The 26,952-nt window shown below is 52.2% G+C and overlaps 2 protein-coding genes across 2 annotated transcripts; one reads left to right on the top strand and one right to left on the bottom strand.

The window, feature by feature from the left end:
- Positions 1–379: 379 nt before the first annotated feature.
- Positions 380–22,232, top strand: TOM1L1 (target of myb1 like 1 membrane trafficking protein). The gene is made up of 15 exons (XM_054170966.1): positions 380–638; positions 824–908; positions 3,424–3,502; positions 8,452–8,601; positions 9,155–9,274; positions 10,670–10,777; positions 11,420–11,536; positions 14,478–14,611; positions 16,107–16,167; positions 17,470–17,587; positions 18,380–18,476; positions 18,927–18,987; positions 19,801–19,888; positions 20,275–20,347; positions 21,751–22,232. The coding sequence occupies exons 1-15, from the start codon at positions 581–583 to the stop codon at positions 21,812–21,814; spliced, it is 1,413 nt and encodes a 470-aa protein (XP_054026941.1). The 5' UTR covers positions 380–580; the 3' UTR covers positions 21,815–22,232.
- A 1,494-nt stretch (positions 22,233–23,726) lies between these two features.
- On the bottom strand, positions 23,727–26,165 carry LOC104310122 (cytochrome c oxidase assembly protein COX11, mitochondrial). The gene is made up of 4 exons (XM_054170684.1): positions 25,830–26,165; positions 25,594–25,749; positions 24,678–24,803; positions 23,727–24,106 (listed from the first exon to the last, which is right to left on the bottom strand). The coding sequence occupies exons 1-4, from the start codon at positions 26,145–26,147 to the stop codon at positions 23,924–23,926; spliced, it is 783 nt and encodes a 260-aa protein (XP_054026659.1). The 5' UTR covers positions 26,148–26,165; the 3' UTR covers positions 23,727–23,923.
- Positions 26,166–26,952: the final 787 nt, after the last annotated feature.

The following is a 26,952-nucleotide window of genomic DNA, read 5'->3' on the forward strand; positions in this document are numbered from 1 at the left end:
CTGGAACAGGTTGCCCAGGGAGGCTGTGGATGACCCTGGAAATGTTCAAGGCTGGATGAGGCCTTGAGCAATCTGGGCTGGTGGGAGGTGTCCCTGCCCATGGCAGGGGGTTGGAACTGGATGAGGTTTAAGGTCCCTTCCCTCCCAACCCCTTCTATGATTCAAGGCTGAGAGACTTCTGCCTGCCGTGAGCTGGGGTGGCCCCGTCACTTGTTAAACACCGGCCTGGGAGCAGGTTAGGGGCTCCGGTGTGGGAGTCGGCAGGGTGCTGGGGGTCAGGGCTGGGGGTGCGGAGCTGCCAGAACCCCCCGGGCTGGGCAGCACTCCGGGCCCGACCCCGGCCCCACCTTAGCCTCTCGCTCTGCGGGCACGGAACCGCTGCGGCCCGGCGGGTGCCGCGGGGAGCCCCAGCCCGCGGGGGCGGTGCCGCCCGGCCCGGCTCCGGCAGCGCCGAGCCCCACGGCACCTGGAGGCGGCGCCGCCCCGGCCCAGGAAGGGAGCGACCGGCGGGGCGGGAGAGGAGCGGCCGGAGCCGGCGGGACGGCCCCGCAGAGGCCGCAGGGCTCTGCCGGCAGCGGCCATGGCTTTCGGGAAGGCTCCGAAGGATCCTTTCGCCACCGCCGTGGGCAGCCTGGTGGGTGAGTAACGAGGGGACGCCGCGTCCCGTCTGCCCTGCCCGGCCCCAGGGGAGCCGCGGGGGCGCCGGTTCCTGCCCCGCTGCCGGACCTGCCCCGGTGCCTGCGCTCCCCCCGGCCCGGTGCGGCTCGGCAGAGTTCGGGCGCTCCCAGCCCGGCTGTAGCGGGCGCTCCCCTTCGCCTTTCAGAGCGGGCGACGTTCGGAGCGCTGCAGACGGAGGAGTGGGGACAGTTCATGCACATCTGCGACGTGATCAACGCCACCGAGGAGGGGTGAGCGGGGCCGGGCGCTGCGAGCCGGGCGCGGGGGAGAAGTGTCCTGGTGTCCGGGGAAGGTGCTCCTTTTCTCCCGTGGGAAACGGGCACGGCCGGGATTCCGCCTGGGCGGCAGCACCGGCGTTGCTGGAGGGCAGGGCACGATCGAGCAGGGGGTGTAGGATGCGTGCGTGAGGTTGCCATAAGCAGGCAGCAGCAGGGAGCAGGTCTCTTAGGTTCCTGGGCAGGACGTTTGTCCTGTCTCGGAGCCTCTTCCGTGGCCATCAGGACTTTAGGCATTAGTCTTATCGTAGAATTGTTTGGGTTGGAAAAGTCTTCTAAGATCATTGAGCGCAAGCAGCAACCCAACCCCACCATGGCCATCAAACTGTGTCCCCAGGTGCCATGGCCACATGTTTCTGGAATACCTCCAGGGATGTGGACTCCACCACCTCCCTGGGCAGCCTGTTCCAGCCCCTGACCACTCTTGCAGCAAAGACATTTTCCCTCATTTCCAGCCTAACCCTCCCCTGGCACAATTTCAGGCATTTCCTCTCCTTCTGTCACCTGATCCTAGTGAGAAGAGACTAACCCGTGCCTCACTACAACCTTGTAAGCTCTTCTTGTAGTCTCATAGGTCTTCCCAGGCTAGAGAAAGGTGATAACTTGGGGTTCCCATTGAGTCTCCCTATAACCTGTGCTGTCTGTCAGGCTAAATGAGTAGCTTTGTGTTCTGCAAAACCCAGCCTGGAAATAGACCCTGAGCATTTGTTTGTCTCCAGCATTGTTTAAAACTCTTTTAACTGAGTCAGAGCTCCCCACTCTGCAGTTGCTCAGCTAGCCTACAGCAGGAGGTTCTGCTCCATTGTGGGGGGATCCTATCAAGGTCTGTACTCAGGGTCCCCAGGACAGAGCTGGCTCCTTGCACTGAAGGACCACATCCAGCTTTGTTTGGCCACTTGTTGCTTTGAGCTTCCCACCTGCAAAAGGAGGAGAAGGAAATTTGTTCTCATGAGAACTCCTTCAGTGTGACGCTGTGAGGCCTCACTGCTAGCAGTGAATGTTCTACCACCACCCAGAGAGCTTTCTGCACAAGTATCTTTCTTTTTCCAGATCAGCTTTTCCTTCCTTTTGTTTTTTCCAGATCCCATGCTCTCACCTGTGGCTCTTGGAGCTCAGAAGGTCACTCACAGCTCCCTGCTGGCTGCTGCTGTGAGCAGGAGCACACTTTGACCCTTGGTGTTAGTTTTTACGTGGTGCTTCTACGCAACAGAGCTTTTTCAGTAAACTATTTCCTCTTGTGCACAGCTTGTGCTTGCAGAGGAACTCCTCCTAACTTCCTCCTAGGCAACTGCTGCTGCTCACAGCCTGTAACAGGATACTGGGAGCAGCAGCACTGCTGTACCTCATTAGGCAAATGGCTATTTTAATGTAATATCCAGCTCCTGACCATAGCATTTCCAGATGCTCCAGTGGGAGAAGCAAGAAGCAGGAGGGGAATGGCAGCAGTACAGCTTGCTGCAAAGGAAAGGTTTCTTCTCTGTTCTCATGCTCCCAGTCCATCACTTAATTCTCCACTGGTATGGCTGGGTGGGACAGAATTAGGAAAAACAGAGAAATCTCTTTTTCTTTTCCCCTGATAAAATACTACAAGCTTTCAAACAGTAATGGTAAAACCTCATTTCATTTCCTTAGCTTTGAAATATTTTCAATGAGGATTCCCTCCCTCCCCTCCTTTTAAAAGACTGGGTTTGTGCCTTTTGCTCCAGCTTAGATGCTAAAGAGACTTTGGAACCACTTGTTTGTGTTGATCCATGAGCACTGAGCTGGCCTTAGTAATTGTAGATATTAATTGTAGATATTAATTGGGCAAGGCTGTTTCCCACATGTGATACATGTGATGCCATCTTCCACCCTCTTCCTCCTACAGAGATAGTTAAAAGATAAGGGGTGTATATATAGACACCGAAATGACTGGGCTAGAAGTGCCACTATCTCTGGGGTGGAATGGGCTGTCCATCCCTACATGGTAATTACTCAGATGAGTTGAAAGCATCCTGCAATTAGAAGATTGGCAGGCAGCCAAGGCACCCCTACTCCTGACAGCACTCCCAGGAGAAGATTTTTGGTGGTGGTGGTTTTTAATTATTTTTAATTGCATCATGGATGAAAAATAGGCAGCAGTCAACTCTCAGTGCAAGTGGCAATTGGTGTGCTCCCTTTCAGAGCAATAAAAGCTGGATCAGTGAATTGATTGTGGAGTGATACCCTTTTGGAGGAGGCTGTGCAGAGGAGAGCAGCTTGCTCTTCATGCACAGGGTCTGCAGTGCCCACCCTGGTTCACTGCTCTGTTGGCTCTGGCTCAGTGCTGAAGTGGCTCTGCTGAAATCAGTGGGGCAGTTGCTCTGGTTTTCTGTGGGTGTAATTGGAGAGATGGATTTCCTCCCCTATCTCAAGCTGTTGGGTGAAGTTCTGAACCAGAAAACCATCCTGAGCTCACTGCCAACTTTTTCTCCTTGGTTTCTTGTCACAGGCCCAAAGATGCAGTGAAGGCATTGAAGAAAAAGCTCTCCAAAAACTGTAACCATAAGGAGATCAGGCTCACCCTGTCTGTAAGTACAGCTCTGCTGATATTAATTAGGCCCTGGGAAGGCAAACACCTGGAATGATAAGCTGGCATGCAAATTAGCACTGACACAACTCCCGGGGTGTTTTCTGCATCTTGTTTGTCTGCACAGTGCTACCACAGTGCAGGGCAGATGATCTGCTGGTGTTCCAGGGTCCTGGCTGATGCACATTCTTGCACTTGCTGTTGGGATTTTGGGGTGTTTTTAGACTTGTGCTCTTTGAAAGTTGTTTTTACTGACACCAGTGACTGGCCCACTGTGAGGGTCCCACCTGTGTGGGAAAGATGTGGGGGTTGGGATAGGACCCATAAAAGATGCATTTGACCATTCTGTTACAGAATGGTAGGGTTTGGAAGGAGCCTCTGGAAATCACCCAGTCCAACCCCCCTGCCAAGGTAGGGTCACCTAGGGCAGGTCACTCCAGGTGGGTTTGGAATGTCTCCAGAGAAGGAGACTCCATCACCTCTCTGCTCTAGGGCTCTGCCACCCTTCAGTTAAAGAAGTTCTTCCTCGTGTTGAGATGGAACTTCTGATGTTCCAGTTTGTGCCATTACCCCTTGTCTTGTCCCTGGGCACCACTGAACAAAGCCTGGTCCCATCCTCCTGACACCCACCCTCGAAGTATTGATCAGCATTGATGAAATCCCCCTCAGGCTGCTCCTCTTCAGACTAAACATCCCCAATGCTCTCAGTCTTTACTCCTCACAGAGATTTTCCAGTCCCCTCAGCATCTCTGTAGCCCCTTGCTGTATCCTCTCCAGCAAGCTGTCTCCTGAGTGTTTTCTTCATCATTTCCTTTCCTGGGGTGGTAGAGGCTTGGCTGCATTGCACTGACTGTTGTTACTCATGGGCTTGGTATTTGTTGTGTAAAATCATTCTCTCTATCAATATGTGCTGAGGAGTGATTAAGGAAGGTAGGTGCTTGATAGTGTCAAATTGTAGGTCACTTAGCAGTTGCCCAAGTGTCTCCTGACAAGCTGGAGGTGCAGATAAATGTGTTCAACATACCTTCAGCTCGTCCCATTTCCGCACTTCTCCCCTGGCTTCCTCCTGCCCTGTCTCGTGAGTCACCTTTCTGTGTGCTCTCAGTGTTTGCATAACAGAATCGCTGGGTTTCCACAGGAATTCAGGCCCTCTAGCAGCCCTGCTGGCTTCCTCCTGCAGCCCTGCTGCACCTGGGTCTTTGTCTGAGTGCCTGGCACAGCCAGGGGTAGTTCTGATAAGGCTCTGCTCCCTTCAGCAGCCTTTCTCTGGGTAGTCACTCTGCAGACAGACCCAAGGTGACATTGCAGCTTAGTTCTCGACACATACAAGCAGGAGAGGGCTCTTGCCTCAGCTGTGCCCAAGGAAGAGCCCTTGAAGCTGGCTGGGTTTGCTCACTGAGGCAGTGTGCAGCAGGTTTCTTTAATTGAAGGGTGCCAGAGCCCTGGAGCAGGCTGCCCAGAGAGGTGGTGGAGTCTCCATCTCTGGAGATATTCCAAACCCTCCTGGATGTGTTCATGTGTGACCTTCCCTAGGTGACCCTGCCTTGGCAGGGGGGTTGGTCTCAGTGATCTCCTGAGGTCCTTTCCTACCCCTGCCATTCTCTGATTCTGATTTGAAACAGCCTTTGATCCACTTCTGTTTATTCAGCCTTGAAACTCAGGAATTTAATGGAATGAAAGTGCTTAGGGAGCTTGCTCCCAGCGAGTGCGCGCAGAGCAACGTGTGGAAATGGCAGGGCTGCACATGTTAGCCCTGCTTCTGTCTCTGTCTCAACAGTCTTTCTCCTGCCACCTCCCAGATGTTTGTTGATTTCCTTGTTGGAGGCAGGTGAGTGCCAGCTGGGTGCTGTGCCAGCTGTGCTTGGCTGGGTGCACTCGGAGCCGCCGCAGCTCCCTGCTGCTGCCACAGGCTCACAGAGCCAGTTCTGTGTCAGGCCAAGGGCTCGCAGCAGGGCTCCTTGGGAAAGCCAAGAGATCAGGCTGGCAGTGCTGCTTGTGCCACCAGGAGGAAGATGGTTAGGGCTTCCAGGCAGGAATCCTGCCAAGTGGGGCTGTGTTGTTTGACTTTGGAGACGTGAACTCTGAGACGTCTGCGCAGTTGGCTCTCCTCTCTCTGGATCTCCCAAGCATCTACTACAGTGGCCCAGGTCAGATGCTTCAAAGATCTTAGGAAGCAAACAGCACATGGAGAAGCAGTTTATGGAGTGTGTCCCCCCTGTACCACTCACAGGCTGTTACATACAAAGCAGTAGGCAGAATTTAAGACCAAAGAACCAGAAAGTGGTTTGGATTGGAAGGGACCTTAAAGATCATCCAGTTCCACCCCCTTGCCATGGGTAGGGGCACCTCCTACTAGACCAGGTTCATCAGGACCCCATCCAACCTGGCTTTGAACACTTCCAGGCCTGGAGCCTCTACAGCTTCTCTGGGCAACCTGCTCCAGTGTCTCACCACCCTCATGGGAAGAATTTCTTCTTGATGTCTAGTCTCAGTCCAGCTTCTATCAGTTGGAAGCCATCATGTGTTGGTTTGAGCCTTATCTGGGACTTAAGAGGTGAGATGGGGGCAAGGCTGAGAATCCCTTCCCTGCTCCCCTCTCCTCTTTCCCAATAGAGAGGAAAAAAGAAAGGGAAGGAGCAGATCCACCAAGAAATAATTTGGAGTCGGCTTGGAAGTAGAGAAGTAAAGAATTTTCTTTCAACAGTGTGTATATATATATATAGGTAACAATAACAGGTAGGGTTCACAAGGGTAAGGAACAAGGATGGATGGGAGAAAAAAGTAAGAATTCAGAACCAGTCTTTTTGAAGAGGTGTGGAGGTAGCAGGGAAAAGGATCAGGCCTGACCACATGGCAGTGAAGCAAGGAGCCACCAGCAGTCCTCATCCAAGCAAAGGCAGGGGCCAAGAGCCCTAATGGCTGCAGTATCCTGCTTTTTATAGCCTTGCTGGGCAGGGAGGGGGAGTGGAACAGACTAATTTAGTTTCCCAGGGGGAAACCCCCCTGCAGGGAGGGCAATGCTCTCACAAGCCCTCCCCCACTGCCTCCAGGATGGGTGTTAACCCATCATATATCAGCTCTCAGAAAAGGAGCTCACTCATGAATGATCCAACTTAGTTTCACTCTGAGTGGGCTGCCCTGGCGTGATGGAGTGGAGGACCCAGCCCATGAGTCCAGGACTTTCATTCAGAGGGGAAATGCTCAGCCCCTTAAGCAGGGAATTCGTATGAGGGAGCAGCACCCCAAATTTCCCATGCACTGGGCTGCAAATGCTTCTCAGGGACCATCTTTGAAGTCCTGCAGAGGCAAATGGCTTGGCCCATTAGCATGTGTTTCATCTACACTTCCAAATGAAAAGTGATGATTCCAGCCAGGAGTTTTGGTAATTATCTTAGTTGGGTTTCTTTTTGCACAGCACTCTGCCAGTGGCTCTTTGTTCTACCCTGGGTTTGCTTCAGCAATAGATTTTTCTTCTGGTCTGAAACCTGTTCTGCCATAAAGTTCTTGATCCTGCTGAAAAATCCCCAGGTCCTGAGGGTAGAAAAGAAGTTTCAGAAATAATTTCAGCCTAGTCAAATAGAGTCTGCTCTGAATAGGAAATGTAACCTACTTCAGCAAGATGCCCGTAGCATCCCTTCAAATATGTGCATTCCTCTGACCGAGTATCCTGTTGCAGGAGTCAGGGCAAGCTGTGACTTGAAACCCACCAAATCTTGCAAGCTCTTGTCAATTTCTCCTCTTGCTTTTCACCTTCCTGTCTGCCCTCTTAAGCTGGGAGGGAAAGCAAAGAAATGGATGAAGAGCAAAAAGCACTAGAGTGAGTGATTGCCTCTACGTGGGGAATCATTGACTCACAGAATGGTCTGGGTTGGAAGGGACCTCCAAAGCTCATCCAGTCCAACCCCCCTGCAGTCAGCAGTGACATCCTCAGCTAGATCACGTTGCACTGTCCAACCTGTCCTTGAATATCTCTAGGGATGGGGCCTCAACCACCTCCCTGGGCAACCTGTTCCACTGTTCCACCACCCATAGTGCTGTGGCTGATTTCCACACCTGAGCCTGGCAAGATAAGTTCCATTCCTGACTCTGCTCATATTCTGACTGACAACAGTTTCCTCCCAAGGCTTGCACTGGTCTGCTTTCAGCTACCTGGGGAGTTGGACTTGATGATCTTTGAGGTCTTTTCCAACCTTATTGATTTTATGATTCTAATGACAGCTTTTGGCCTCTGTCCTGTCAAAGGGGGACTGCATGGAGGTGGCTGATTGCATACAAGGGAGAAGTCTTACCTCATTATCACTTCCTGCTGTGTGTGACAGGGCAGAGGTGGTGCTCACAGGGAGCCTGCTCAGAGCACTCCAAGAAGACCTTTGGAAGCAGACTTCTTTCATGAGGAGGAATCTGACAATTGGCATCACTCAGTTCTCCTGTTACAATCGATGTGACCTTTAAAACACTTGGAGCAGTTGTCCTTAGAGCTGTTACCTTCCCTGCTTGTCCATTAGTCTCTCCCAGGATAGATGAGAAGGGATGCATTCAGTAATCTGATTTTCTTGTGGAGCTCCTCAGGCTCTGGCAGACCAGGGAGCTTAGGTGCCAGGCAGTGAATTCATTCATTGCTGAGTCTCTGCAGGTTGGGTTTTAAGCTGTGGACAGATTTCATGGTGCTAAGGTACTCTGTGTCCAGTGACTGCTATGCCATGGAGACAAGTGATCATACTTCTGTCTGAAACAGCCCAGCTCTGGCTGAGAGCTGGTTTTGTGTTGCCTGAGCTGTTGTTTCCCTGTGCCAAGCTGCTCAGACTGCAGTGAGGTAGCTGGCAATGTTCTCCTCACATCCACTTGGGCCCCATAACCCCTTGGAATGAATTAAACCAAAGCAGTCAGCTTGAGGGTCGTTGTTTTTCCCCCCCCTGCTATCTGTGTAACAAAAGCATTTTGTGTGTGCAGCTGCTTGAGATGTGCATGGAGAACTGTGGCCCAAGATTCCAGTCTTTGGTTGTGAAGAAAGATTTCTGCAAAGACAAGCTGGTGAAGCTCCTGAATCCAAGATATAATCTGCCCATTGACCTGCAGGAGAAGATCTTGACCTTCATCATGGTAAGTTTAGAGGAAACTGTGTCTGTGTGACTGCTGCATGGCAAGCATGTAACCAGAGAATGGTTTGGGTTGGAAAAACCCTCTGAGATCATCCACTCCAAAGATCAGCCCAACCCCACCATGGCCATTGAACTGTGTCCCTAAGTGCCATGGCCACAGATTCCTTGCACCCCTCCAGAGGCAGTGGCCTCACCACCTCCCTGGATAACCTAAGCTACCGCTGCAGCCCCTTCTGCACAGCTGCACTCAAGGGAGCCCCTCCCTGAAGCAGGCTTTCTTCTTGGCTGGAGGCAAAGGGAGGGAACTGGGACAGTGTCAACCTCCCACCTTTTGTATTCCCTCCCCAGTCTGTATCTGCTCCCTGGTGGCTGTACTTAGCCAGCAGGGTGAGAGGTAACCTTGGAGATTTTGTGGTCCTTGCTGCTTCAGACGGAGTGAGCTGGAGTGGATGGAGGGAACGAGCTGCCTTGAGGCCCATGTGTTTCAGAAGCACTTGTTTGAGTCACCAACTGTCCATGTCTGACTGTTGCTGTCCCTGCTGTCTCCAAACTAGACGTGGGCCCATGGTTTCCAAGGAATGGTGGATGTCAGCGAAGTCAAAGAGGTTTATCTGGAGCTGCTGAAGAAAGGAGTGGAGTTCCCATCCTCTGACCCCAGCAGGAGGGCACCTAAGGTGGGGATACATGAGGACAGGATGTGTGAATTGTCTGAGCTCTGTGTGTTTGGGTTGAGTGTTTTGATGTGAGTGCTCCAGGGCAGAGTGTGAGCAAGCAGGCGAGCAGCAATCAGTTCCAATTATAACACCTGAGATAACAACAAAGAAACCTGGCCTGTCTCAGAGTTGATTTAACTCACAGGTCAGTTGGGTATGGTCTCAAAAAGGAAACCTCTCTCTTGAGACTCCAAGTGTGTAAAGAGTTTGGGCATGCTGCTTGCCTCAGGATGACTGAGAGCTGAGTGCTCCAAACCTGTCAGCCTCTGCAGGCCCCAGCTCCCAGGGTAAGGTTCTCCTGAAAGCTCACACTGTCCAGAAGAGGGGCAGTATCCAGCTTTCAAATGAAACCAAGAGAGGGAAAAATCTCTAAGAGAAGATGATTGTCTCTCCATCTCTGCAGCTGCTTGCAGAGCCTGCACACAGTGGATGCTCTTTCAGCATGTGCCACAGGTGGCAATGTGCAGCACCAGGACATGAAACACACATCTGGCTTGAGCATGGACAGCAGCTGTGTTTGAAACCCATTCTTTCCAGATTATTTTCTTCTGTTAGACTTCTAGAAGTGTGAAAGCCATCCTTCCCTGGGTGGAACCTTGCAATTATGGAATTAGATGCCTATAATCACTGCAGACAGGGAATGATTCAGATTTATCCTGTGTTTTGATTTGATGATTGGATAGTGGAGTGCACAAGAGCTTTGTGTGTTTAAAGGTTGATTGAGCAAGCTGTGAAGAACGCTCTCAACAGGCAATCTTTTTCCTTAAGCAAGTACAGCAGAGATTATTCTCTCTACCACAAGTATCTGCCAACTCAAATCAGTGGCAAACCTCCGCAGCAGCAGTCCTGAAGACAATTTGTACCTCAGTCTCTAGGAAGTGAAGGACTTGAAGTTGTAGGCTAGGTTTGGGATTGTCTTTTGTGGCAGCCAGTTCAAATGCAGTGTAAGTGAAGCTGTCTGCAGAAGTGCTTCAGCTTCTCAGTCCAGAAGGCTTTGGTCATTCCTCTTTGGCAGAGACCCTCCAACCTTTCCACCGCTTTCACATTCTGAGCTATTCCTCACTGTGGAATTGCAGTGGCACTTTGGAAAGGCCTCTGGGCTGTCAGCTGGCTGAAGAGCTCAGCCTTGTTCTTAGCTATTCCCACTTAATTAACCTGCAAACTCATTTAAAAGATGCCTGAATTCCAAGCCTTGTTTCATTACAGAGCAGCCACTGGATTTATTCCTATGAATAAACCTCGCTCATCACCTTCCCTGGAAGCACTGATGCTCAGCTCTCCAGTCTGGCAGAGATGTTTTGCTGCCTGCCTCAGTTCTTCTGTTCAACCCAAGCTCTGCTCTTTTTCTTTCCACAGACTCCAGCTCAGCCTTCTATAAAGCCATCAGCACCTTCTGCCAGTCCTGCCAAACGTTCTTTCCTGCCTCTCCCTGCAGGCCCAACCTTACTGTTGACTCCTGAGCAGGTGCAGTACCACAGGGTTAGGGGAGGGTGGGTCCTGCTGGAATGTGCTCTTAATGTGGGATTTCAGCACCAACCCCTGGAAGGGACCATCAGGTCAAGTGGCAGAGCTCTGCATTCATGGCTTTTGGATTTCTTCTCCTGGAGATGTGTTCTGTGGTGGTGTGCCACAGCAAAGCAGGCGGGAGTGAGCTCCGTGAATGCCAGGCTGTACCCTGAGCAGAGAGTGAAGTCACTTCCTCAAGCATGAGGCTGTCTGAAGGTGTCTTACCTGGTTGTGAAAATGGATAAAAGGTACTTCAGAGATAAGTTAGAAAGCCAAAGGTGTGAGGAGATGATCCTGAAACAGGAGGGAAAGGACAGTTCACATCCATTGGTGCTGGGCCTGTGGGGGACTAAAGAGAGTGACAGGAAGAGAGGAGTGAACTGTGAGGAGGATGAGTGGAGCCATCAGCCTTGCATCTTGGTTTGGCTGCTCATGTGCAAGCTGAGCTAATTCCTTCATTTTCATGGCATGTCACCAGAGCCAAAGAATGCTCTTTAGGCCCTGGGTGTACCTCCTAAGGAAGGAAATCTCTGTGAGAGGTGGGAATGACTCCGCTTGCTGCATTCACCTACCCAGAGCTGTGTCCTGTTGACCTCACAGATTGGGAAGCTGAACAGCGAGCTGGACATGGCCAGAATGAACGTGAGAGTCATGTCCTCCATCCTGAGAGACAATACTCCTGGCTCTGAGAACCCAGATGACATGAATCTGCTACAGGTATGTGAGAACTGCTTGGCAGGCTGCGTGGCTCTGCTCGCAGCTGATCTGAACACAGGTTGCAGCCTCTCCTTTGAACATCTGGCTTCAAACTGCCAAAGGGAGCCCAACAACAGGCTCCCATTGCTGGCTTTGCTCAGCTTTTGCTTGCTTCCTTCACCTTGCCCTGACATCTCAAGAGTCAGGAAGGGATGCAACAGCTTACCATGCAAATGGGCGCTCCAGGGAATTCCAAGGGCACAGGAATTCACTAATGGAGCGTTGTCTGTGGAGCACGTTGTGTCAGACAGCCCCGAGAACATTCCAGTTGAGCACAGCTGCCTTGTGGGAGCACAGCTGATCACACAGCCCCTCCCTCACATCCCTCCTGCACTTCCCACTGCTCTCTTGATTGCTGCCAGTACCTCCAAGGCAGGCTGAAGGCCAGTGAAGAACGTGAAGCGTTGCTTTTATGTGAGTGACCTCAGAGAGTGGGAGCTCGCAGTGCTGGAGATGAACACGTGCCCTTAAAGCACAGCCTGCAGGGACTGGCTTGCACTGGGCCAGCTGAGTGTGACAGAGAGCATGCAGCTGGCTTCCTTTCTCTGATGTCCCTTCTTCCACTTGCCCCTGCTGCATTTTCTGGTCTAGAAATGAGAAATGCAGGGTTTGGGGTTTCAGTGGACATGTCTCAAAGCTTGTTTCAGCAGTGGACGTCTAAGAGCTCATCAGTGACTGTTCTGTGCACAGCACTTCTGTGGTGCTGCTGCCATCAGGGAGGTGGCCATGGTGTAATCTGTCCTTGATTTCATAAGCCAGTGAAAGACAGCCCAGGCAGGAGAATGCTTGGCCACCTCTGTCCAGCCCACGACAAGGGCAGTGTTGCTGGCTGCAAACCAGAAGTGTGGCCCTCACTCCCTATCTCCTGCTGCACCTCGGTGCCCACAGTACTCCGGTGGACTGCCCCTGACACTCCCAGTAATAAAACTGTTGGCAGGAGTTTGAGGACAGGGTGTGGAGCTCCCATTTGTGGGAGAGTGGCTGAAAACTCCTTCTTTCCACACTCCCTTTAGTGCTGCTCTTTCTGTTCTCCCTTGCAGGGGTGCAAAGCATGGAGCTGCCTGTTCCTTTAACAGAGCTTAATGCTTCCTTTTGTTTGTGCCTCTTCCTCCTGGAACCCTTGGAAGAGGCTTTTGTTGGCAGAAAAGGAAGTCCTTTAAAAAGAGCTGCTTGCCCAGGCTTTGAGACATCAATTTCAGTCCTGATTATCTGGAGTCTCTCCATAAGAGCAGTAACAGGGTGAATTTTATCAGTGCAAGATGGTTTCAGTTGTGTAGCTTCATTAGTGGCCAAGCTCCTCCCTTTCTCCACCCTGCTTTGGCCAAGGCTTGAGCCAGCAGATCTCACTTGAAATACTCTGCTGACCAGCAACAGTACTTAGGGAACAGCCCAAGCTTAACATCAGCCAAGAAAAGGAACCAGCTTTGTACTGGAGAGTGAACAGGCATCCTTGATTTCACAGAACCACAGATTGTTGGGCTGGAAAAGCCCTCTGAGATCATCCAGTCTGACCAGGAACCCAACAATACCATGGCCCCAAGTGGCCACACGTTTCTTGAACACCTCCAGGGATGGGAACTCCACCACCTCCCTGGGCAGCAGCAGGAATTTGGGTCCAGATAATCAGTTGATAAAAAGGAGCCCAAATTCTCTGCAATCACTGCAGGTTGTCGCAGCAGCTGCTGCAGCAGCAGGGAATCCTCCAGCTTCAGAGAGCATGTGGCTGGTTGTGTATGCAGGAGCAAATTCTGCTTGAGCCCTGCTCCAGCTGAGGGTCTGCATCTCCTTCTCTGCTGGCTCTGGATCCTCACAGGGGAGCTGAGGTGGCTGGGTGAAGGAGTCAGAGGGAATGCACAGTTTTAAATGCACATCAGGTAGTGAAGTGTGGGGCTGGAGGGAATTTAAATGCCATGACAGACATGAAACTGAGCAGATTTGTGCCTGTTCTGCCCTGGACTGGGATGATACAGCCCTGAAAGGTGCAGCACTCTCTAACCCTTATGCATATCTTGCAAAGGGGTGCAGAATTCCTTCTTCCTTGTTTATTTACCTGAAATGGAAGCTTTGTGAGGACAAAGCAAATCACTCTGGAAACAATACCAGACCAGTTTCTGAATAGCTATGTGCAAACAGAGTCATCCCCTCCTTTCTTTCCCTTCCCTTAAGCCAAGCCAGCCAGCCTTTGCAAATGCACTGTGGGGGGGGGGGAGAAAAAATGTTGGCTGAGTTGAAGTTCCTGTTGCTAAAGAATTTGTTTCTTTGAACATGCAAAATCTGCAGTGGAGAGGAATATAAATCAACTCCCTTCCATTCCAGCTGGTAAGGATGCAAAGTGCTGCTCAGTTCTCCTGTCAGCTCATCCTGCAGGGCTTGTGTCACTCAGGGCACACTTTGAGGGCATCTAAACTTCCCCACAGGGAGGAATGGTTGGAGTTGGAGATGTCACAGTGCACTTGTGTCCTGGAGTCTGCTGTTGTCCTTTCTGCAGGCAGACCCTGAGCAGCACCACATCCGTCTGAGAGCTCCTGCTGGGTTTAATCATCCTCAAACAGGATCAAATCAAATCAAGCTCTGCATCACCCCAGAGGGGGCTTCTTTACTTTGCAAGCTGTAATTTAGACTCTGGAGGCAGAGATGTTTTTTAGCAGTGGAGGTGGCTGAGGGGGGACTGGGCAGGAGTGCAGGCTGTGAGGACAGGAACTGTAAGCCTGCCTCTCCTGAGATCAAAGCCATGAAAATGATGCCATTTGTAATGTTTGCTCTGTGTGTGCTTTGTGGAAGTGGAGGAATGGTCCCTGTAAGCCTGCAGTGCTCCAGTGTCTTATCTCTCTCCAGAATGACAAACTGAGACATCCCAGCTAAGGTTGGGTTTGCTTTTTTTCCTTTCCCTTGCCTTGGTCAGAAACTGTATAAAACCTGTCGGATGATGCAGGAGAGGATCATGGAGCTACTGGTGTCAGTGGAAAATGAAGATGTGATAGTGGAGTTAATTCAGGTCAATGAAGATCTGAACAATGTTCTCCTGGGACATGAAAGGTGAGTACAAGGCCTCTCTGTTCACACTTGGTACCCCATAGCTTCATAGGATGGCTTAGCTTGGAAGGGACCTTTAGAGACCATCTGCTCCAACCTCCCTGCCGTGGGAGGTCAACTGGGCTCTGCTGCTCAAGGCCTCATCCAGCCTAGCCTGGAGCACCTCCAGAGAGGAGGCAGCCAAAGCCTCCCTGGGCAGCCTGTTCCAGAGTCTCACCACCCTCCTACTGAAGAACTTCCTCAGATCCGGTCTTACCCTGCTCTCTCCTCAGCTTCCAACCATTCCCCCTTGTCCCGTCTCTAGACGCCCTCAGGAAAAGTCCCTCTGCAGCCTTCCTTTAGGACCCCTTCAGCTACTGGAAGTCAGCTCTAAGGTCCCCCTGGAGCCTTCTCTTCTCCAAGCTGAACACCCCCAGTTCCCTCAGCCTGTTCTCACAGCAGAGCTGCTCCAGCCCTTGGATCACTTTTGTGGCCTCCTCTGGACTGTCTCCAGCAGCTCTGTGTCCTCCTCCTGCTGGGGACACCAGAACTGGAGGCAGTATTGGAGGTGTGGTCTGAGCAGAATAGATAAAATGTGCTTGGTTGATGCTTCCTGCAGTGCTTTGAAAGTGCCTCTGAGCACTGAGATGTGTAAAGCATAAACTGCTTCTAGCTGGCTGCATCTGCTTCTAGCCCTGCTGCATCCTCTGCTCTGCTGGCTCCTGCGGAGCGCCAGCACGATCCGGAGCGGTCCCTTTGTGCCCTGCGCTGGCCCCAGGCACGCAGCAGGACCTCCCTCTAGTGGCTCCAGCAGCTTTGGGCTCTGCTGTCCTGCAGGGAAATGCTTCGTGTTCTGCAGCTGGAGAGGCTCTGCTCTTCCTGCCTCACCACTATGGTGCCCCTGAACTCCAGGGGGACCTCAGTGCAGCTGTGCAGACAGGCTCACGACCCTGCCACTTTGGGCTCTTCTGAAATGCTTTGACTTCAGGGATGTTGAACCCCTTTGGACCCCCTGTAGCACTTTTGAGACTCTTAGCAGCTAATGATTGTTGGGGGGTGGGTGGGGGTTGTTTGTGTTTTTGTTTGTTTCCTTATTTTCAGAAAATTATTGGAACTGCCTGAAGTTAAGGAGAGGGCTGCACCAGAACAGGCTGGTGGCAGGCAGGGGGGACCTCTGGGGACAGGGAGTCAGCTGGGAGAGTGTTCTGGTGAGAAGGAGCTAGGTCTGGCACAGTGCTTGTTCATAGTGACCTGTCAGGCATGAACAGAGGCAGATTTAATCAGCTGTGCCTTGGGTTTGGTTTGGAAGAGGGAGATGTGCTGTGTCCAGAAGGGAGCCCAAGAGCAGCACACTGGTGGCACTGGTGACCAGAGGACACTGCCCTGGAGAGCAGCGCCTGTGGGGATTGTTTGGCAGCTCTGGAGTCACTCGGTGGCACCTTTTGGTGCCAGCTAGTTGCCTGTTGCCAGAAGTGAGCTCCCAGCAGTGTGACAGTGACCCTCTGCCTGACCTCCCCAGGTTCTCTCGGAACAGAGTTCGCTTCCTGGAGAACCAGAGGATCCAGCGGGAGCGCTCCCAGGTGAGTGGGGAGGGCTGCAGAGGGCAGCTCCAGGGCTCACTGCTCAGAAGTCAGTCCTCCAGCTGAGAGGCACAGGACACAGCCAACTGGTGCTGCTCTGAGCGATTTTCCTACCTCCTCACCTTGCAAAATTTCCTGTAACTGAAGTAGCAAATGGAGTCAAACCTGGTGGAAGCTTGACCAGGAACAAGGAGAGAGGAGGAGAGATCAACCTATTCAAATGCTGCTTTAGTACCTCTGCAGCTGTTTGCCACCCACAAAATGAGGAACCACAACTCTCTTCCCTGTTGTTCTCTGCTAAGCACTCAATACCAGCACCCTATCAGAGCTCCCTTCCTGATGCCTTTGCCTGAGTCAAAGCTTTCCCTGAATGATGGCTTGTGGCAAAACTTTAACGACTCCCTTTTATTGATTGATCATTATGGTTGTTAATTATATTGCCCAGAGTGGCTCTGCACATGTTCCAACTTCTGCTAAGCCATAACTGTTATAGTCATCTAGGACTCAGGATGGAAATGGCTGCCTTGGGAATGCTGAAATACAGCTGACAAGGAGTAGAAAAAGGTGGAGGATGAGCTGCTTTGCCTTGCAGAGCCACATTCTGCTCCTGGAGGTGGATGGTTCTGCTTGATGGATGCACTGCTGGGTTAGTTGTGGCCCAAAGAGTGCAGTCTCTGTTGCTTTTATATTAGGCAGCAGTCTCCAGATTCAAAATCCATCATAATTTCTTTGTTTTTCATCTGCCTACCCAGCCCATCTGACTCAAGCATGTGGTTTTGTTCCAGCCTTGGGCTGGCTGCATTCTCCATTCTGGCACATCCACAGGAGGAACAAAGGGATCCCTTTACTGTGGCCTGGAAACTTGGTTCTGATTTTCAACTTTTCCTAGCCAAAATGGGAACTGAAAAAACCCACCACCACCAAAACAGTCTCAGATCTTAGCAACACAAATGAGTATCATGAGGCTAATTAATTGCACAGGATCTATGTCAAACCTGTATCTGAACAAGCCCAGGGCTGCTCTGGAGAACTGAATCTACTTCACTGTTGCTTTCCTTAACATTTTGAAATGGCAGCTTGCTGAAGCTGATCTTTCCTGGGAGGCATTTTGTGTTTCATTGGTTGTCTTTCACACAGGAAAAAGCCTCCTCTCATCCCTGCCACTTTTAAATATTGTTATTTTTAGAGTTTATCCTCTGTGAAAAGAGCAATTTGTTTAGAGCTGCACAAGTTCCTGCTGAAACACAGACAAAGCAACACCAAAGAACCCCCCAAACATCTTCATTCCTTTTCGCATTTAAGCTGTACAGGAAGCAGCCATCTGCTCCCTCAAGTGATCTGCTTGACCTCTCCATGGAGCCTCCATCTCCTGCATCAGCACTGGTGCCAACAGACTCTGCAGTGGCTCCTTCAGGCCTCAGTAAGTGATGGACACACATTTCCTTTGCAGTTTCCTAAAGCAAGCCAAAAAGAGCTTAGTGGAGCCACCAAGTCCCTTCTAAGAAAGAAAACCAGGATGCTCTTTATTCACAGATGGCAGTTGGGTTGGAAGAGACCCTCAGAGCTCATCTTGTCCAGTCCTCTGCACTCAGCAGGGACACCTCCAACTGGAACAGGCTGCCCAGGGCCACATCAAGTCTGATCTTGCATGTCTCCAGGGATGAGGCCTCAACCACATCCCTGGGCAGCCTGTTCCAGTATTTCACTCTCATTGTGCAGAGCTTCCTCCTGATGTCCAACCTAAACCTGCCCTGCTCCAGTTTCAAACCACTGCCCTTTTCCAACCCAAGCTATTCTAGATTGAGCAGTGAGTAATGCTCCTGATTTCGGTGCCCTGAGCTGCTGCCTGCCCTTCCTTGACCCACTGTAGGGCAGTCTGTGTGCTGAGGCTGAAGGTCTGGTTGTCTCCCCAGCAACAGAGGGCTGCCAGTCCACGTTAACCTTTTAGAACCACTGAGAGGAGGTTTGAGAGGTTTCTGCCACGTCCAGCACTGCTGCTGCTGCCCTGACATTTGCAGGAGAGAAATCTTTTGCATCTAAAACCTTCTCAGAGTTATTAAACTGTTGCCTTCCCTGTGCTAAACACCAGTTTGTTTCAGACTCTTGATGTGCCTTCCAAACACAACTTTCCCCTTCCAGTGTTCCTGGTACAAGTAACTAACATTTGCTTGATCGTGTTTAAGTGGCCATTAATTATCTCTTTGCATTTCAGATGGCACATCTGCACAGCCTGAAGATCAAGCCAGGCACCATCCATCAATGTATCCCCAGCTAGATTCAGCAACTGCTGCCAAAGCTCATCCATTCCCGTGAGTGCTCTCTGATCAAGGAGTGGTAACAGATCTCCAGAGGGGTTAGGGCTCTGAGATTCATTTAATGAGTTCCTAGAAGGCTCTAACAACACAGCTTTCCCATTTCTTACACATCAACCCACAAGTGAAGGGTGAGCTGTGTACTAGGCAGAGCCTAACTGCTTCCAAACAGTGCAGCCCAGCTTAGCCTTGGGCACAAATTTAACTCAGAACGTAGCCTGGGTTTCTGAAATCACTTTCTGCTTGAGTGGTGCCAGTGCTGCTGTGAAAGGGAGAAACAGAGGAGCTGCAGAGCTCAGGAAGAAGAGGTTAAGAGAGGAGAAGTGTTCTGGTTGTTCCCTGGCCCTCCTGCTCTCACTTGTGACATGAGGTAGAGACAGAGCAGCAAAAACTCATGTGGAGTTTGGGCAGCTTCTCATTTCCCTGCCATGCTTTGCTCTCTCCTAGGTTTGCAGCTGAGGCACAGAACAGCAGTGTCAGCACCCCAGCTGGGCACACCTACAGCAATGTGAGTAACCCTCCTGGCCACAACAATCCTCCTTTGCTGGCAGCTGTCAAAATAAGAACTGTTTGGATTTACCCTGGCTCCTGTCCAAATGAGATACAAAGATCTCTTCTGTGGCCCTTGTCCATACATCAGGGGACATTCCCTGTTTGCTGGGCCAGCTTGACTCTTTGGTACCACAGGTGCTGCTGTGCCAGCAGATTTTCCTGGGGGCCAGCACAGCCTCAGGGGAGTGTGCAGAAAGTATCTGCTGTGTGATTTCTGTTTGATCTGGTGCTGTGTGAAGCAGGCTGAGATCATCTCCTGCTGCCATTTCCTTGCTCTGCTGTGTTTCCAATCTCAAATAACATAACAAAAAAGGCAAACCCACCAAAAATCCAAGCACTTAGGACTTGAGTCCAGTGTAGTAGCAGTGGCTTCTCCTGCATAAGGAGTGCAAAGAACAGGAAGGAGCTTTGAGGTGATGTTTGGAATGTGAATGCTGTTCTGTGGCAGGCAGCATGAGATAGGAAAGCCAAGCAGCAGCCCCCACACACATTCTCCTTTTCAAGCCACCAGTCAGAGCAGCCCTGGTGGCTGCTGCTGTCTTGGAGTCTGTGCAGTGTGGACAGAATTACCCAGGTGTGCTGTAGGCAACACTGAAAGATTTTCTGAACCTTGTGTGGAGAATGGAGATAAATTAGACTGAGAACTGTGGCCCTCAAAAGCTACTTGCTGTAGTCTGAGAGTCTGAAGGTCAGGTAGCAGCTCTGTAAGAGGAGGCAGGGCAGTGGGGACAGAGCAATCTGCTTACACTGCTTTTGTTGGTGTCTCTAGCTGGCCACTCTCTTAAGCCCAGTGCCTCTGAATCCAGTCAGCCTGCAGAGTGGACAAAGTGCATCAAGCAACGGAGCACCACCAGCAGGTAATGAATGCTGCACAGCACCTGAGCCACAGAGGTGGAGTTTTCCTGGTAGACCTTCAGGGCTTGTGGCAGTTTGAGGCTGATGCCCAGGAAATCTTCCACAGATCTTGAGTAGAAAGTGATAGGATGCAGATAAATTACCAGGATGTAAATAAAGTTAGGCATCAGCCTAAAACTGCCACAGGGCTTTACACCATGGCTGCTGAAGACCAGCAGCAACAGTGACTAAACTTCATACTGCTCCTGGGTTCTCCTGGACCTGACATTTTAGCATTTAAAGCAACAAGAAGCGTGGGGGAGAATCTGGGAGGTTTAAGTAACATGCAGCAGCCTTGCTTTTCACTGATGTTCACATCTGGATTTATCTGCCTGGCTTTATTCTTCAGCTGTGTCCAAGAACAAGTCACAAGCCTCTCATTACTACGAGATCATGGAATTTGATCCCTTGGCTCCCACTGAGTAAGTAACGCTGAAACTAGATCACAATTTCCTTAGGTGCAAAACACCATCTGGTTCCAACTGGATGATCTCTAAGCTCCCTCCCTACTAAGGTAAGAAGGTTTCTGAGATGTTAGGAATAAGTTCTGCTCCATGAGGGTGCTGAAACACTGCAACTGGTTGCCCAAGGAGGTGGTTGTGGCTCCGTCCCTGGAGATATTTAAGGTGAGGCTGCAGAAGGCTCTGAGCAACCTGCTCTAGTGGAGGATGTTCCTGCTATATGCAGAGGGGTTGGACTGGGTGATGTCTGGAGGTCCTTTCCAACCCAAACTATTCTGTGATCCAATGTTTTGTTCTTTCTGAGAGAGAAAACAGCCTCCACACTCTTCAGGCTGAGTTAGCTGAGCAGTGGGGCTGCTCCTGTGAATGGGTGGCTGCAGTCTGTACATTTTCTTCCAATATTTCTGGCATAACCAATTAAAGAATAAACTCCTGTGGAGTGTTCACTGAATGGGCTCTGTAACCATGGTGGAGTGCTGCTGTGCTAGAAATGATCTACTAACATCCTCTCCAGGGCTAGAAGGTGAATAGAACATAGTAAGGCTCCAGGGGGAGGAGGCTGGCTGACACTTCAGCACTGCCAGTTGCACAGCAAGGGAACAAAACCAATTCCTGTTCACAGCAATCATTAGCTTGAAAAATATTTTTCTGCTGCAATCAAGAAAATCAATTTCAAGTATCAGATACGAAAGAGAATGGATGCTGGGGCTCTGCAGAGGACCAAGCAGTCAGATAGGACACTAAGAGGAGCCTAAGCAGCTGGCAGAAGTCTCCTTTCTGCCAGGAAATTGCAACAAAATTGGACCAGCTACACAAAAGTTATTTCCAAGGAACCATCAAATTGTGAGCTAGAAAAACCTCAGCCAGGCTGGATCTGTTTGTTTTCAAACTGGGGCAGTGGCTGCAGCCACATCCTGTGCCTGACAGTTGCTTCCCAGCCCCAGATAAGCCTGGGCACCCTGCCCTTGGTGCTTCCCCACCAGGCAAACATTAAGGACTGGGTGGTTCATAGCATCCCAGCATGGTGGGGTTGGACGGGACCTCTGGAGATCACCCAGTCCAACCCCTCTGCTCCAGCAGGGCACCCACAGCAGCTTGCCCAGAATCACAATGGCTAGGGGTTGCTGGAAGCTCTCCAGAGGACACTCCACAACCTCTCTGGGCAGCCTGCTCCAGGGTTCTGTCACCCTCACAGCAGAGAGTTTTCTCCTCCTGTTCAGATGGAACCTCCTGAGTCCCAGTTTGTGCCCCTTGCCCTGTTCTAGGGCACCACTAGGGCCCTAGCTTGGGCAGGATTCCCTGGGTGCATTTTGTCCACATGGAACAGCTGTGATGGAGCAGTTGCCCATTCCCTTCTCTTTCAGAGCCATTTATGAGGACATTGATGCTGTGCTGAAGACAGAGGTTAAGAAGAGCACAGAATGCTGAGGGTGGAGATGAGGCCTCTGTGATGCTGGTGCCATGCAGCACTTCTGTGCCCTAGGAGTGGACACCAGAGCAGTGCTTATCTGGACACAACACTCCAAGCATTGGAATCCTGAGCTGGGTGGAGGTTGAAGCTCCTTGGATCTACACCTTGATAGTTTGTCCTAACTGTTCAGCTCTGCACTCTTGAATGACTCTTTCCAAGGTATTTTGAGGGCCTTTAGAATCTGATTTCCAGATTCAGCTGCCTGTGGAGCAGTGCTTGGCCCCAAGTACACCAAAAGGCCTCTTGCAGTTAGCAGAACAAAATTTTCCTTTCCAGTTGGCTCTTCCTTTGTGTTCCTGAGCCCTTTGTGCAGCAAAGCAGTCAGAATGTTGTGTTTACAGAAGCTGCAGAATCCAGTTTGTAGTTTGGCCTCCTTGCTGTGGCTCACCCTCCTCCAGAAATGGAGAGGGGTTTGATGTTAGGGCTCCTCCAAAACTGAGCTTCTTGATGTCTGCAGACGGGCACTGTTACCTTCTGCACTCATGCTTGGATTACAGGTTTGGTTTTCCTCCTAAAAGCCCACAGCAGAGCTGGATTTTAGGTCTTGGTGAGAACCTGAGCTGGGACACGAGGTGCTGTCACCCATGGTTAGCAGTGCAGAAGCAGCTGCTTGGTCCTGTGGTGCTGCTGTTGTTGCTTCTATTTACTCAGTAAACACTGGATGGGGATCAATCATTTCTCTCCATCTTCCTGCCCTGCAGAGGTTGTTATTCTGGTGAAGGAAATCATCATCTACAATGCAGATGAGCAATAGTTGCCTAAGTATTTTAGCTGAGGGGTTTAACCCTGTGAATAAGAGTTTTATCTTCTAATAATTAAAATGCCTTATCTGTCTTCATGCTGGATGTCAGCCCTGCAGTTCAACAGGAACAGCTCTCCGAATTGAGAGCTGAGAGAAACCTCGAGAGCTTCAGTCCTGTTCACAGCTGAGCAGCTGATGCTGTGTGTGAGGGAACTCTCTACATCCTGTTAGCTGTTCAAAGGAGAAGTTCTCAGCTGGGGTTGCAATTCTTGTTGCACAAACTTCCCAATAAAAGCAGCACTTCACTCCCTCCCTGAGTTTTTACCTTTGTCCCACAAAACACCAACTGCAGAGTGCTGGAAGCACTTCAGTGGGGATCCCTGCAGCTGGCACTGATGACAAACAGTCACTGAACAACTGCTGGGCAGGCTTGGTCAGGATGAAGCCCTGCACAGGGCTGAGTTCCTCTGGTTTTTGAGGAGACTCCCAGGCTGTTCATCAGCCTGCAGCTCAGAGCAGTCGGGTTTGTGCTGCTTTGCCCTTCCAAGCATTTCACCCCAAAGCCAAGCTGGTGTCTGTGCAGAGCCCTGGGCAGAGGGCCAGAGCAGTCCCTAGCAGTGTGGGTGCTCTCCATTTGAGGGTGGCATTTCTGAGTGGAAAGCAGAGCACAGACCTGCTGTGCTCACACTGAACTGGCTGCTCCTCACTCCCATGGGAGCAGTCCTGCAGCACTCTGCTCCCAGCAGCTGCTGCTTCAGTGGTGAGCGCAGAGCTGCATCCCCCTCTGAGTCACCACCTCCAGTGCCACAGGTGGGCTGCACAGCAGAACACTCTTCACTTTGTTTGGAGGTTGCACCTCCTGATTATTGATAAAGTCACCTAGCTGGGTGTCACTCCTCAGAGCCAGCAATGCCATTTTAGATGCTCAACAAACTGATTTGGTTTTCCCTTCATTTAAATGAAGCTCTGAGTGTATGCCTGGCTTTCAAACCATGCCTCAAGTGTTCAGCTAATGCAGCTTCACCTCAGTAAAAGCTAGCTTGAAAAAACTCTCTCTTCCATGAAGAGCATGTCCCATTCTGTCTGATGATGAAAGAGTAGCCCTAGCAAATAAGATTCCAACTAAATGAGGGGGGTTCTCCCTTTTTATTATTATTATTGTTAAAAAAATAGAAATCTGTTGTGTCCTAACAGCAGCATGGGACCACAGTGCCTTAATGCCATTTCCTATTGCACAGCACTCTTCCAGTCTGTCTTCCTGCTGAAAAATACTTTCACAGCTGGTAGTCAGGGAGCAGAAAGCAAATGGTGCAGAGATCACCCCTCACTGGTACCCAGGAAGTGGTAACTTCTGTCCTTCCTTGGCTTCAAAAAAGGTGTAGGAGAGGGTGATCAAGTTGACTTTGGCCATTTTAGGGTCCTCTGCAAATTCTGGATCAATGTAGAAGAAGACAGGCATGTCCACCTCCTCCTGAGGATTTAGCCTCTGCTCCTCAAAACAGAAACACTGCAGGGGGAGAGGAAAAAGAACAAAGCAATGAGCAGAGGCTGTGGTAGACTCTGCCTACAGGAGAGCGAGCTGCAGCTCAGCATCGGCTCCCCCTGCCTGCACATTCCTAAACGGCGGAAGGGATCAACCATGGCTGCAATTCTGTTCCTCTTGTGTTACAGGAAAAGAAATCAGCTCTTAATGAAGTGGCAAGGCTGGGTCTCAGGCTGCCCAGGGATGTGGTTGAGGGCCTGTCCCTGCAGACAGTCAAGATGAGACTTGATGTGTCCCTGGGCAGCCTGCTCTAGCTGGAGGTGTCCTTGCTGAGTGCAGAGGGAAGGACAGGATGAGCTTTGAGGCTCCCTTCCAACCCAGTGCTACCTGTGAAGCTGTCAGCACCTGCCCTCAGTGTCTGTGGCACTGAGCATGGTGTGTTTGGCAGCCAGCTCATGAGGGATGCCCTGGTGCAGTGCCACTAGGAAGATCAAGCTGGTCTCTTAACTGGCACATAAACAATGGCATCTGGATGGAAAAGAGGACAAGGCAAATTCAGGTGAAGGAGGAAGTAATCTGTGCTCTCTTCACTTACCTGGATTTTATTGAAGTACTGTCCTGCCTCAAAGGGTATCACGTTGTAGGTGGAGATTCCAATTATTGGTTTGTCAGTAGGGTTCTTTGCTTTGTAAAATGCCAGGGCAGTCTCTCCTGGCACCACCTGTGTAAAGTCAATGCAGGGGGAGTTTTAACCCACTGCAGCTCTCTAAGATTTCAGCTGCCCTCGGTTCATTTTCCCTTCTGCTATTCCCAGTTGCTTCCTTCACTACTTCACAAACATTTTGCTTACACACAACTGACCCCCATTCAACATTAAACCATCACCAATGTGTGGTGGTGTCTGCATTTTTGACCTTATCCAGTTTGTCACTGAGCTACACTTGACTTGCACCTTACAAGGGAAGTTCTGTCCTCTATGAGGAGCCCTGAGGAGCCCTCAGCCCTCCCTGCCCCACCAGCAGCAAAAAGAGAACCCTGGGATGGAAGTGCTGGAGGAGTGAGGGACCTGGGGTCATTCAGTCCGGAGAAAAGGAAGGGGTTGGTCTCTCCTCCCTAGCCTCAGGTGATAGGAGAGGAAATGGCCTGAAATTGTGTCGGGAGGGTTGGGTTGGAGATGAGGAAAATGTCTTTGCTGCAAGATGGGTCAGGGATTGGCACAGGCTGGCCAGGGAGGTGGTGGAGTCCCCATCCCTGGAGGTGTTCAGAAACCTGTGGCCATGGCACTTGGGGACATGGCAGTGCTGGGTCGATGGTTAGACTGGATGATCTCTGAGGGCATTTCCAACCCAAACAATTCCATGACTCTCTGCCTAACGTGGCCCTGTTGTGCGCTCTTCAGACCAAGGGCTACTCGATGGCTCTGCAGGATCGGGACTCAGGATGACCAAAGCGCAGGGGGCACAAGCTGCAGGGTTTGGGGAGCCGTGCAGGGCACCCCCAGCCTCACTCACGTAGATCTCACTCTGCTGGGGCCTGAAGTTCCACTGGATGCTGGCGTGCACGTCGGCGTTGAACGTGACCTTGATCAGCCGGTCCCGCACGGGCTCCATCCTCTCGATCTGCTCCGAGCTGTGGCCCGCGCCGGCGGTGCCGCCCATGCCGGTGGCCTGCCGGGAGGGAGAGGCTGTGAGCGCCCCGCGCCGGCGCCGCCGCCGTCCCGCCGCCGCCCCGCGGGGCTCCCCGGTACCTGGCAGTAGAGGCGGTAGAGCGGCACGGCCGCGTAGGACATGCCCACCATGCCCACGGCGGCGGCGGCGATGTACGCCAGGGTCGAGCGGTTCCGCCGCCGCCATTCCTCCTCCTGCCCGCGGGTGAAGGGGTTGGAGCTCCGCTGCCCGCGGGCCCCCCGCGGGACCGCCGCCCGCCTGCCCGCCCAGAGGCCGTACCGAGCTTTTCCCTCCTGTCGAGGCAGAGCCCTGCCCGGCACCAGCGCCCAGAGCGGCCCCAGCCCCGCGGGGAGCCGCAGCGCCCTGCCGCACGCCCAGCCCCTGCCGCACAGCCCCATGCCCCGCACGGCCCCCCGCGCCGGCCCGGCCGCGGCTCCTCTCGCGAGAGTGGCGGCGAACCGAGTCCCGCCTCTTGCCGCCGGGGGGCGCGGCGCTGTGCCGCCTCGCCGGGGCCCCGCTGCGGGTGGGGGCAGCGCCGTGCGCGGAGCCGGGGGAGCGCCGCGGAGGGGAGGCAGCGCAGCCGCCGAGGGGGTTCCTCTCCGTCGCTCACCCCCGGAGCGGCTCTGAGTGCTCGGGGGGGTTGTTCTCGCCGGACCCCGCCGCTTGTCCCTGCCCAGCGAGGCCGCTCGGGCGGTGGTTTGCGTGCCGAGGTAACTTGCAGCCCGTGTGCCCGGCGCGGTTTCGCACCCCCCCTTCCCCGCTGGATCCCGCAGCGTCCCACACCGAGCGGGCTCTGGCCGAGCCGGGCCGGCCGGCGCTGTACGGCGACAGGGGGACAGCGAGGAGCGCAGCAGCGGCGGCTTAACTGAGCAGTTAACTAGCCGTGAGCCGCCCTAACACCGCCGCGGGATTAATGCGGGGCTGGAGAGCAGCGGCGGGTGGCGGAGCCGAGGGTGAAGTCGTCTTTGTGCCCCCGCTCCGCCGTAGGCAGCGCTCGGGGCCACGCTGCCCGCTGCGGGACGGGCGCCGTCCTTTGTCTGCCCTCGGGTTCCCCGCGGGCACGCTGCCGCTGCTGTTTGCTGCCGGCGTGGTCTGTTTCAGGTCAGTTTCTTCCCTCTGCGCTGGTTCTTTGTTGTTGTTTAGGCACAAACGTGGCAAGGGGAATGAGCGACAGCCCGAGCTCCGCGACAGCCAGGCCAGGGA

This window comes from Dryobates pubescens, chromosome 20 (assembly GCF_014839835.1).
Source record: "Dryobates pubescens isolate bDryPub1 chromosome 20, bDryPub1.pri, whole genome shotgun sequence".
Taxonomy (NCBI): domain Eukaryota; kingdom Metazoa; phylum Chordata; class Aves; order Piciformes; family Picidae; genus Dryobates; species Dryobates pubescens.